The sequence below is a fragment of the Macrobrachium rosenbergii genome, chromosome 4 (genome assembly GCF_040412425.1).
Source record: "Macrobrachium rosenbergii isolate ZJJX-2024 chromosome 4, ASM4041242v1, whole genome shotgun sequence".
NCBI classification, from domain to species: Eukaryota; Metazoa; Arthropoda; class Malacostraca; order Decapoda; family Palaemonidae; genus Macrobrachium; species Macrobrachium rosenbergii.
The window spans coordinates 63,450,082-63,463,110 of NC_089744.1; the positions used below are offsets into that span (position 1 = coordinate 63,450,082).

At 36.2% G+C, this 13,029-nt stretch overlaps 1 protein-coding gene across 3 annotated transcripts in view; it reads left to right on the top strand.

Annotated features, from left to right (window-relative positions):
* The window catches only part of LOC136835067 (teneurin-m-like), a 555,645-nt gene that overhangs the window by 425,710 nt on the left and 116,906 nt on the right, over positions 1-13,029 (top strand). For all 3 annotated transcript variants that reach the window (XM_067098230.1, XM_067098249.1, XM_067098240.1), the window contains exon 5: positions 6,712-10,263. In XM_067098230.1, the coding sequence (XP_066954331.1) occupies positions 6,712-10,263 (3,552 nt within the window). The remainder of the gene's footprint in view (positions 1-6,711; positions 10,264-13,029) is intronic.

Below are 13,029 nucleotides of genomic sequence, written 5' to 3' on the forward strand. Positions count from 1 at the left end.
CCCCTCTGTTCTTAATCTTATCCCTTCTTGACTTAGTGCCACTTCTTTCATAAACTTGCTCTTCTGGTTGACTCGATACTCAAACACACACACGCACAAATATATATATATATATATATATATATATATATATATATATATATATATATATATATATATATATATATATATATATATATATATATATATATATATTGATATTATAAATATATATATACACGTGAATATATTATAAATATGTGTATATATTTATAATATATATAATATATGTATATATATATATATATATATATATATATATATATATATATACATATATTTTTTTTTTTTTTTTTTTTTTTGTGCCAATCAGAGATTACGCAACTATTTCGGCGCATAGTCGTAAGTGAATGTACTGTCTTTGTGAGTCACCGACTACGTATATATGCCTTCCCACGATAAACTATTGCCAGTTAAGGATGATTCATTAACGCATCCGGTAATTAAGTCCATGGTTAAGGAAGTTCTCAAGGACGTACAGTATATATAAAAGTAGGCTTTTAGGCAGCATTTGTTGGTGTCCTTTGTAGTCTTCTCTTCCTGCGTCTTCCGGTGATACACAACGACTCATTCAAAGGGAATGTTACAGTTCCCTGTGTTGTCTTGAAATTATGACAGTGAAGCCGAGAAGTCGTTGAGTCACTCTGGCGTCTCACTTTCCTATCACGACTTTCATTGCGTAAACGACATGATCTTCATACACACACATAATAAGTGTGTGTGTGCGTGCGTGTACGTGTGCGTGCGATCGTGAGTAGTTTCCCGCCATGTATATAAGTATACATCCATCCTCTTAAATCTGATGATGGTGATGTGAAAGATGTCTGATGACAGCATGTAATGTCAGTGACATTTTTAGCACTTGTATCTGGTAGTATTATATGGATGTATTATCACAGTGAAAGGATGTAAACTAGTACGATGGTTGCGAAAATTTCGAGGAAATAAAGTTGATAGTCATTACCGTTATCAGTTCGAGAGATCAGACCACAGCGTCACACGAGCAGACTCATATTGCTGGTCAAAAAATACTGGGATTTCCTTTGCGAGATGGATATCGAGGCGAGACAGAGATAGATGGGAAGCAGCTCAGGGAGAAGAGAGTCAGTTTAAAAACAGAAAGCACTGCAGCTGGGGCCCCTAAAAAATACGGCAATCAATGGTAATGTTTGCATTGCCGCGCATGACAAACTGTTAATGGTACTCCTTAACATGTGTTGGAAGTCATTGCAAGGTAATTGTCAGAACATTGAGGAACTTAATCAAGATTAATAAGTTAGTTTTGGTTGATTTAAAGCTTTAATTTAATGTAAATGTTGCAGAGGGTGAAGCCCAGAGGCAAAAGACTAAGTAAAATCTGATAAATAGATTATTAAACCAACATCTTGATGGTGGTGGGGGGCGGCGGGTTTGTGTTGAAGTTATTCGAATGAAAAAGTGGAACATATGGTGAATTGTCGGCATAGGGAAATAAAGAATTTGCAAAGCTGAAATATCACAAGACACATGGATGATTTGATAGTAGAGATTAAAAGGTTGTTTTAGTTTAAGTCAGCCTTATGCCAACTCTTACTAGTGGGCGCCCGTAAGATTAACAGGTGTGTGTGAGTAAACTGTCCTATTATTTATAGGAAAGAAGAATATATTCGTAGTGTATTTTATATATTAGAGTAACAAGGAAGTGCCAGGGACCCAGGAATTTTAGAGTGATGGTGTTTTATCCTTGAATGTGTTTGCTGTGATAAATAAAAAAGCCATTCCCTTGATGAACCAGTCATTACTTATTTTTAGATTAAAAACTTCAGTCTTTGAAGCTTGATGTTTTTGGGTAAGTCAATCGATCAAATTGAAGAGACACTTCTGAGCCGTTATGTCCAGAATTGCGTGTTCTTTATGTTTTCACGGTCATCAAGTTTCCACTTTCCATAATTACCTTTATTAACGGTTAGTGATTATCATTTTAAAAATTCACTTATTAAGTACGTTCTGTGTCATTTGACTGCCCCTCTTCACTATTCAAAAAGTTTCTGCAATGTGGTCACTGCTTTCTGATTTCTTTAATTTAAATTTGACTAAGCTTTTATGTGAGAATTCATACACCAAATGAGAGCACTCTCTATATCTGATAAACTTTCCTTTGTAAGTGTTTCGTGTCGCGACAGGTAGTGAGTTACAAATGAGAAAATAAATTCAGTACAGTAAATTGGTGGAATGCCGTGAGGTGCTCTTCTCCAATTACTCTATTTACTTTATTACTCGACCTAGACGCAATATTCCCCGGTTGCAGTTGATTGCAGCCAAAGAAACTGAAAGGCTTTGCCCCCAAAGCCATAATCCTGCTTCACGGTGCTCCCTGATAGTACTCCTCCCTCTCGTTTCACTCCAGCTCCCTGCCTCTCCCTCTTGCCTGCTAATACCCACACTCCCTCCCCTCTCCTCCCCTTCCTCCTCATCTGGCATCCCAGTCTCCCCCCCCCCAACATTAACGTTATTAGCACCGTGCTGGTGGTGGGCCAAGTTTTACAACTTTCCAGACTTCGCCAAGAAAATTTCAAAGAGGCTGGAACATATTTTGTCCTTGAGTCTTATTTTTATCGTTGCTTATTTTATTTTAACTTCAATTTTCTTTGATGTTCTTCCTCTGATTATTTTACATTAGCCTGAGTTTTCCATAGAGATTTTTCGCTCCAAAGTTTTCCCGGGATGTGATATTACATTGCGGCCTCGGTGGTAAGATCGTGTTTAATTATAGTGTCTTTTCTTAGAATGCACGAATACAGTACAGCTTGCTCAGAACTTTGAGTTCAGCTTAAACAGTGTCTGATATCTCAATTTTTATTCTTCTGCCTTTGTATGTAAATCTATGAGATGTACTGCGCCCGTAGGATTTATCCTGAATCATTAGCTTCATTAAATCTTTCGGTATATCTGTCTCTTAATCGCATAATTTTCCATCTTTCTTTTTCTTCAATGCGTCAGTTTGAGCGACATTCTTAGAATGACACGTCTACATTTAGTAGCGACAGAACCCGTACTTCATTTCTGAATTATTCCCCCCCCCCCTCTATTTTTGGTCCGTTCCCCTTTTACTATTCCTTCAGCGTCTTTTGTGGGCCTTTCTTTCCAAGGCGTCCGCTGGAGAGGTAGGAGGCCATCCCCCTCGTTTGTATGTCGGCCATTGACACACGCCACAGCAAAAACTGCTGGAGGTTCTAGCACTTGTTCTTCATGTTTCTTTCCCCCCCAGTTTTTTTCCCTTCTTTTTTTTTTTTTTTTGGTGGAGGCTGGTTGGGGGGGATGTTGAATTGAGGTTGGGTGGTTGGGGGGCAGGTGGCAGAGAGGCCAGTAGTGGCACGACTACGGGCAATTTTCCAAATATCAAGATAGCATTCTCTCTCTCTCTCTCTCTCTCTCTCTCTCTCTCTCTCTCTCTCTCTCTCTCTCTCTCTTTGACCAGTTTAGGATACTCTTTCTCTCTCTCTCTCTGACCAATTTAGGATATCTCTCTCTCTCTCTCTGACCAATTTAGGATATCTCTCTCTCTCTCTCTCTCTCTCTCTGACCAATTTAGGATATCTGTGTGTGTGTGTGTGTGACCAATTTAGGATATTCTCTCTCCCTCTCTCTGTGACCAATGTAGGATAATTTTTAGAAATTTCCGAAGCATTATTAAACTCCATGTAATAATGCTTGGCTGGCCTCAACATAACATGTTTATGAAATGTCCGTTGTGTTTCCTCGTTTTTCAGAGAATTGAATATATGAATAATTCTTCTATGCATCTTTGAAATTAACAAGGTTTATGAGGTCTATATTTCGTAACTAAAAGAGCTATTCTGTGCACAGTAAAATTATTATTATGTAAATCTTATAACTTACATTATATATATATATATATATATATTTATATATATATATAGTATATGTATGTATATATATATATATATATATATATATATATATATATATATATATATATATATATATATTATATAACTTACATTATATATATATAATATATATATATATATATATATATATATATATATTATATATATATTATATATATATATATATATATATATATATATATATATATATATATATATATATATATATTGTGTTTGTGTATGTGTGTGTGTTCACGTGAGTATTTCACAATATTATAAATCAGTCTGTTCGGTAGAAAAAATTAAAGGGTGTTGTATCAGCTTCCCACTTTTCATTCTAATGTTCTTTCAAGAGGAACTAGTATTATTTTGTACTTTCGCTGACAGTTTCGTATGAGCTTTAATCGTTATGCACAATAAATGTTTTGAGGTTGTTGATTTTTTATCAAAAGTTTTTCTGTGCATTATTTAACTACACTGCACAGATACATACTGGGTGAGTGCAGGTTTCTGGTGGTAGAATTCTAAGGACTTTTATATTTTGGCATTTAAAGAAACAGTTGGTGAGGCGGAAATAGCTGTACGTTTTGCTACGGTAGACATTGCATGGGTTTTTTTTTTTTTTTTTGCTGTTGCACATCCATGCAGACTCTATATTTTTCAGAATTGAAGTCGTGTGATCTTTTTAACGGTTCGTATATTGTCTCTAGGATATTTTTAGACGCATTGGGCCCTTATTATTAAATCTCAGCTTGTAGAAATCTGCAAAGAAAAAACGAGAAAACATTTTTTTTTTTTTCAATCTTTCCTTTCCACTTCGCGTATTTGAGGAAACACAGAGATAGATGGTGACCTGTCATGGTTTAAAAACTTGGATTTCCTTGGAGTGTCAATACAATTTAAAGTAAGGTCTCTGTGGACTAATCAAACTTAGAAGTAACAAATGATGTGGCAGTTACTGAAGAATCCTTAGATTTACCAGATTTTTTCTTTGGCGTTCTCCCCTTCTGAACTTTAGTGGGATTATCAATCTTCTGCCTTTTTCAGACAGGATATATATATATATATATATATATATATATATATATATATATATATATATATATATATATATATATATATATATATATATATATATATATATATATATATATATATATATATATATATATATATATATATATATATATATATATATATGTATGTATATATATATACATTATATATGTATATATATATATATATATATATATATATATATATATATATATATATATATATATATATATATATATGTATATATATATATATATATATATATATATATATATATATATATATATATATATATATATATATATATGAAATTTTTTATCACACCGTGATTTATATACAATCATGAAGCTACAAATGTCGCTTAATATCAAATTCACGGTAACTCGGGAGTATCTCCGGTGGAGAATTATCACCGAAGGGGAATTTATATAAGTGATAAATGAATTAGTCCCGGCGGTACTAATTCATTTATCACTTATATATAAATTCCCCTTCGGTGATAATTCTCCATCGGAGATACTCACGAGGTAGCGTGAATTTGATATTAAGCGACATTTGTAGCTTCATGATTTTATATATATATGTATATGTACATGTGTGTGTGTGAGTGTAATGTCTGTACATATATAAAACTTTGATTTTTCTCTACCGCGCATGAGAATTTTTCGATGCTGAAGTGAAAGCGTTTCATTGCCAAGACAGCATCTTATATTTAAGTGGGTTTTTATCGTCTCCTTCTTTCGGTCTTCCTGCTGGAGATGGATCTGGAGAGTGATCCCCCACGTGGCGTATTTTATATAAGGAAAGAGTGTTGCTGGTCCTCCCCTTCTGCTTTCACGTAGCCTCTTTTATCAAGCGTCCGGAGTATCTTTTAGTAAGGGCAAGGTGACTTTTTCTTTATTCCGTGAAGGCTTTTTTTTTTATATCATTAATCTCGCCCCAGTTTGGAATTCTTATGGTGAGAATTCTGTCATTCGCCAGTGCGGAAGATGTAGAATTTCGTACATATTCATCTTAGTGAAGTGGACATTGGTCACTCGCAAAAAGTTAGTAATCATTTCAGAACCTGGCTGCTGTGAAATTTTGTGTGCAAACATATGTAAAGAAATATTGTTTATGCTAAGGGAGTCGAGATGACCTGAGATCAATTTCTTTGGATTCGTCAGTTTGTGCGTGACTGAAGACAGTGTTTTTTTTTATTCGAGAAATAAAGATGTAATGTGACAGATGCAGAGAACAGTAAATTGCAGTTTACCTGGAAATGGGAGGAGTAGCACATTAAGGATAAATGGCAAATGAAAAATTATATATATATATATATATATATATATATATATATATATATATATATATATATATATATATATATATATATATATATATATATATATATATACATATGTATTTGTTGGCTATTTTTTTAGCATTTGTCAGGTATCAGTACGATATATATATATATATATATATATATATATATATATATATATATATATATATATATATATATATATATATATATATAATGTGTGTATGTATGTATGTACAACATTTTAATAATGATAATTTATGGATAATATTGATGTTTATATAATAGTTTTTAATTTATATAAAAGAAAAAACTTCTAGATCAAGGAAAAAAATCAAGAAAATTTTTATTTTTTAGTTGTATTGACGCTATGCTTGAAATTGTCGAGGTTTCTGACATATCATTACTTTTTCATTGCAGCAACAAGCAGCCTAGCTTGGTCCCATGGAGGTTGTGCTGTTCTGGTCGAAGATCCCGCGGTGATTAGCGACGAGGCACATCCTGGTCAGGCGAAATCTCGAGGTAACCACCAAGGTCGGGGGCGACACGACCATAGCCCTCCTACACTTCATGACGATGGGTTCCTCTTTCTGTACAATGCCATACAGGAACAACGGCCCTACCAATACCTCCTTGAACAACCCATCGCCGAGTTGTCTCCCCGCCGCATGCGTAGGAGTGTGCAGCATGATCTAGATCCCCCCCGCATGGATACTGACCCTCCGTTGCAACACTCACCTCCTCCTCCTCCTCCTCCTCCTAACCCGCAGTTTAATTCCCCAACTTACCCAGCTTCCCTTTCCCCGTCTAATCCCGTAACTGTGTCCCTCCCTAGTACACTACCAGCAAACACCGAAAGTAGTAAATCAGATGGAGCCACCCCTCCTAATGCGCTGCCACTTCATGATGAGGAAACTTCTGAATCCACTTCTAGTACTCAGGATGGAGTTGCAAGTGCTCCCTCAGAACATCCTCCTCTTTTACCCTCAGAAGGGGCTCATGCTGACCCAGAATTAGCCAGCCCTTCTGCAGATACTCCTTCAACTGCATCACCAAAAATAGTAATCTTAGATCATGTGCCCTTAGACAAGGTTTCCTTTTTGCCAGACAAGATTCCAGATGGAGCTCCTGCCCCCAAGGATGAATATAGTGCTAAAGTCATCCAGTCTAATGTTCGTGAGGTTTATGCCCCTGTAATAGACGTTGTTGAATACAGTGAGGGAGAGGAATCGTTAGTTTCTGATGCGGTTGTAAGCATAAGCCTTACTGATGACTATACCAAAGACACAGATGTTGTAAACCAGATCGATGAATATAGTGATATTGCCAAAAATGGTGATGAAGAGAGTGAACCTGTCACAGAGCCTGATTACATGTATGGCAACAAGCCTAATGAAAGTCACGCTGATCTTGTTGAATATGAACAGGAAAATAGCACACAAGTACAGTTGTCAACAGATATACCAGATATAATTAATGGTGAAAGCAATGTTACATTAGAAGACCTATCAATGTATTGGACAGATTTTGACCCAGATATCATGGTTGGAGATGACCCAAGGGCTGCATCAGGTACTCAAAGAGACAAAGCAAAACGTCAGAGCAAACCTTTACGTTCTTGGATGGGAGCATTCCCTACATTACCTCCAAGACCCAAACCTGATGCTAGTAATTCATCCAAGATATTATCCTTTTCTTCTTCAGTGAGTAGAAAACTAGACACAGATTCCATTATTTATCCCCCCAGTGAGATTACTTCTCCTTCACTGGGTGCACAGAAAACAGGTACATTAAGGTTTTCTCTCACTCAAGATGGCCAAATTAACAAGCGAAAGAACATTTCAAGTTCTATCAATGCATGGTTTTCAAGGTATGGTTATGAAAACAGTAACTATACAAGAGATGATGAAACACCCCTGGTGACTGAAATATCTGTAGAAGAAGAGAAACAGTCTCTTAATCAGAGTTCTGCAGATGCCTATGATCCAAAGTACATACTCGGTGAAAGTCTTTCTCTAGACCCAGAGCAGTACCCTTCAAGAATCCTGAGATCACTAGGGGTTCCAAAGTATCGTGATGTAGAGAGATCACCAGATTATTATGACTCTGAGGGCTCTTCTCGCTCAAGACCACGATTGGCTGTTGAAGTCTTTCCGCACATCTTTGATTATGATCTAGATGATCATGATGAGTATTACTATAATGATGATGAAGATAATCTTTACTATTTTGATGATTATTCAGATAAAAATTCACATGCAAGACCCAGTCAAGGGGGCGGAGATGATTTTGAAGAGGTTCAGGATGACGGAGATGACTCAGATGACGTAATACTAAGTAAGAGTGAAGATATTGGTGAGACAGAAGCAGGTTTCCGTAGCCCAGAAGTTGTCACTGTACAGCCAGTTAGGAGATTGCATGTGGTACCAACTAATTTAGTACAGAGCATTACTCATTATCCATCAGGTCTAAGAGCAATGTCACTGATGAAAGAAGATTTTCAGCTCGACATCTCTGAGCCCCAGGTCAAATTGTTACCAAAAGGGCAAGATGAAGTCGTTGAGATAGAAGTTGTACAATTAGATTCAAAATCTTGGCCACACAGGTCAGTGGAAACTGGGCCAGATTATTCCCCTGCCTCCCAGCATCATGATAGAGAAATAACACCCACTGTTAAGAAGCACATTGAAACCACATCAACAGAGGCAACAACCCCAGCTTCCACACCAGTACCACATCATGTTACACCATCAAAGCCCCCTGCAGTCCCATCAGCTCACTTATACACTGCTAAGTTCTTGCCCACTAGATCACCACCTTTAGAGCCTAGGCCTGTAAGAGTTTCAGATTTTGATAGCTCTGCACAGCAACGTGCATTTGAGCATAGCAGTTTCTTAAGTATTCCAAAGTTCCTCATGCAAAAAACAGAGTCAACCCCTCCATACCAAAGGTCACACGTTAGTGACCATTATGCTGGCACCACAGTGATTGATAGAGAGCCAAGAGTGCATGCATTAAATACCTATGCTTCCACTGTTGGTGAAGAGATTCATGGTTCATCAACAGCGGAATCCCGAAATTTACGAAGTGTCCATCAGAGTGACAGGCATCATGTAACATATCATGAACCAGTATCATCCCTGACCTACAGTTCACATTCTACTGAACCTTGGAGTGAAGATAGAGAACACTATGAAGAAAAGCTGAAGGAAAGAGAGGAATTAAACCATAACAATCCGTCATTGGCATCTAGTTATAACCCTGAAGAAATTGAAAAACTTGGGAAAGAAATGGGAACTATTGTTGAGGATAGCTCTGTCTCTCATCGTCAGAACCCTTTCCTACCCAGCACCCAAAGGCAGGTGCAGTCTGTTGCCAGGAAATCCAAATCAGTGACTGTGAATGTCACTATTTCAACAGATGACGATGCCCAATCTAACCCTGGGTCTGAAGGAAAGAGCAAACCTTTATATATCCTGTCAGTATCGGTTCCAACTACTGGAAAAGATCAAGATGCTGATATCAGTATAGTTAAACCTGATGATCAGCAACACATTGCTAGATTGTCTCTGACAGTTCTTGGTAATCAAACTTACAGTGATACCATCAATTCACACAAAGATCCTTCAACAGACTTTGCAGGTGCCACAGCCAGTCGACTAGTTTCCCAAAGTCCATCCTCATCAACTGGGCAGTGCAATTGCCCTTGCCCTTGTCAGACAAGCAGTGCTCCATCAAATACTCATAGCATTCCAATTCCTCAATCTTTTCTGCCTGAGAGCAGACCTGGCAATCGAATTTCAGATTACTCAAGTTATGCCTCTCCTCCAGTTGCATCAGCTGACACTGATTCTGATAAGTCCAGTACAGATAGCTCCCCTAAAAACTGCAAAGTAGGCCCTGATCCACCCTCCACTACCCCAACCCCAACCATCCCACCCCTTTCGCCTGAGGTTGAAAGAGAATTAGAAGGTGAGATGAAACCTCCTCTTTGTCCTCGAAAATGAAACCTGAACTAATAACCAATCTTTTATCAGTAGGTAAGAACCATTGACGAGAGAGAATAAGAAAAGGGAAAATTATCTTATTTTTTGTCGATTATCAAGTTTTCACAGTCGGACATGCCTTGGTTATACGAATAAATATTTAAAGGAGATGAATAGACAACATGTCTCTTTAGTTAGTGGAGACCCTTTACACCAAGCACTGTAGAGCTACTCTCGTAAAAGCTAATTAGTTTCTTTGAAGGATGGCCGCAGCAGGCCCTTGAAAAGATAGATATGTAAAGCACCCTTAGATAAAAACCATTCAGGAAACTTCACTAGACCTTGAAATGCTCTTAATGTGTTTGATGTAAACGTTTTGAATTATTTAAAGCGACAATGTGACACCCATAATTAAACTCCTTAGAATCTTTTGAGTGAAGAGGGTTGAGAAATGTAATCAGAGGTGGTTTTGTTCGCATCTTCGTATCATATCTCCTCAATGGTTTCTTCCCGAACGCAAATTCAGGTACAGTAATTCTTCCCAAGTCTAATATAATTTAGTAGATGTATTTTTATATCCATCATTGCATGTTTTAATGCTTCTTATTTTTTATTTTACAAATTTAATTGTTTTCTGCAGAATTAATTTGGTTTTAGTTCAGTTTTCACTTTTTTTATTTTGCAAGTTTTTTTCTTATAACCATTTGCTCTCTTTTTGATTCAGTAAAGATTAAGTTATATCTTTTTTTCTTTCATAATGCATTTGTATTAATCCATTTGCAATAACTGCATGAAATTATAATAATCACTAGTATGGTTTATCACTTTTGTTTAAAAATGTGTCTTGAGGTCCATATCTGAGTTTCTCTCGTTTAGCATTAAAATTGACAGTTTTGCAAAACAAATTGTTTGGAGTTAAAATTTAAAATTTTGTTAAAATAACTGTTTGGTATTGAAATTAAAAATTTTATAAAAATAGTTGTGTGGTGTTAGAATTAAACATTTTGCAAAAAAAAATCGCTTGGTGTTAGAATGTTTAAGAATTTCAAAAAGAATTATTTGGTGTTGAATATGGAAATGTTGCAAAAAGAATTGTTTGGTGTTGAAAGCGTTGCAATAAGAATTATTTGTTTCGGTCAGAAATATTGTTTGCAGTGTTAGCTTTAAAGCTGAGGATTTTGATGAATTTCAAATAAGATGGACTTACTATAGAAAAAAAAAAACTTTTTAGGTAAGGAGTGTAAAAAAACTTCTACAGGAGTTATGATTTATGTTTGAATCAAATTTTTTTTTCTTTAGCAGAGAAATTAAGTGCCCTATGTTTTTTTTTTAAATAGAAGTTTTTACTGAATTGTGAATTTATATAAAGTAAAAATCATTATTTCATGATTGGGCCACATGCAGGCAATAGTATCCGAGTTTGTACTTTTATCAAAACATTTCAGTTTTTTGCTTAATACTGTGTAATCTCTTCTGACCCATGAAGTGGGGAGAACAGATCGGTGATTTTTCTGAAAATGTAGAATTGTTTTCAACAAATGAAAGGTAATTTTGATTTCCATGGAAATATGTACCAGTTCTTTATTTTTATCGTGCAGTGCATGAAATAGAGTAGAATACAGCAACAGACTTGCGTTAAAAACTGTAGGAGACGTCGCGTCCCAAAACCCTCATTTCTCCGTGGAAAAAAATTTGGGACCAGTTTTACGATGCCTTAATGCAAAGGAGAGTACGTATTTGATGTCATTTTCATTTTGGCAGAGCATCAGTCTCTGCAGCAAATAGATTTGTGACGAATTTCCTTTCTTGTCATGCAGGGTTCGCATACGTACAGGAATGAGTTATCATTTTTAACCTAAAGTGTGCTTAATTACTTGGCCCCAAATTTCGCTATGTACATGTGTTCCAACGTTTGTTTACATATTTCCAGGCGATGTATATTTAAAACTTGGTGCACTGTTCTGTATATGTAACTGAGTCATCCATATCGAATTCTTGTCGTGGCTTATAAGCATACTAAAACACGTGTTATTCTAAGTCATCTCTCCCTTGATAAGGCCACCACAGATCGCTTTACTATTTTCGTATGAAAAATATTATTAATGAATTGTGTTTCCCTTTGACGTTTCTCCACGGGGCAATGTGGTCTTGCATTATCGTGACTGAATGAGTTTCGAAATCAATTTGCGTGAGTGTATCTTGTTCAAAGGCATACCATACATCAACGAGCGGCGCGTGTCACTTCACAAGACTAACTGGAGACCTTAATGACTGGCAGAAAGAATGGCAGTTCTTCTGTAATTTCTTTCAAATGAACACCACATTCTTTGGCCTCAGGCTGTGCACTGTAGGCATTACCTAATGTTCTTTGCAGCGTCCCTTCGGCCCCAAGCTGCAACCCCCTCTCATTCCTTTACTGTGCCTCTGTTCATAATCTCTTTCTTCCATCTTACTTTCCACTCTCTCCTAACAATTGATTCATAGTGCAACTGCGAGGTTTTTCTCTCATAGGTCCCAGTGCTTGACCTTTGGCCTAAATTCTATATTCTATCTACCATATTCTCTGGAAGTTTGAATTTCAAGCCTATGGTCCCTGCTGGCTTGTTCCGTATGTATAGGGTTCATCTCCTGAATAATAATAATAATAATGATAATAATAATAATAATAATAATAATAATAATAATAATAATAATAACGAACTATGTTATGACTATTGTTTAGGTAACTCGTACACTACAGTCTCAGTTTCCG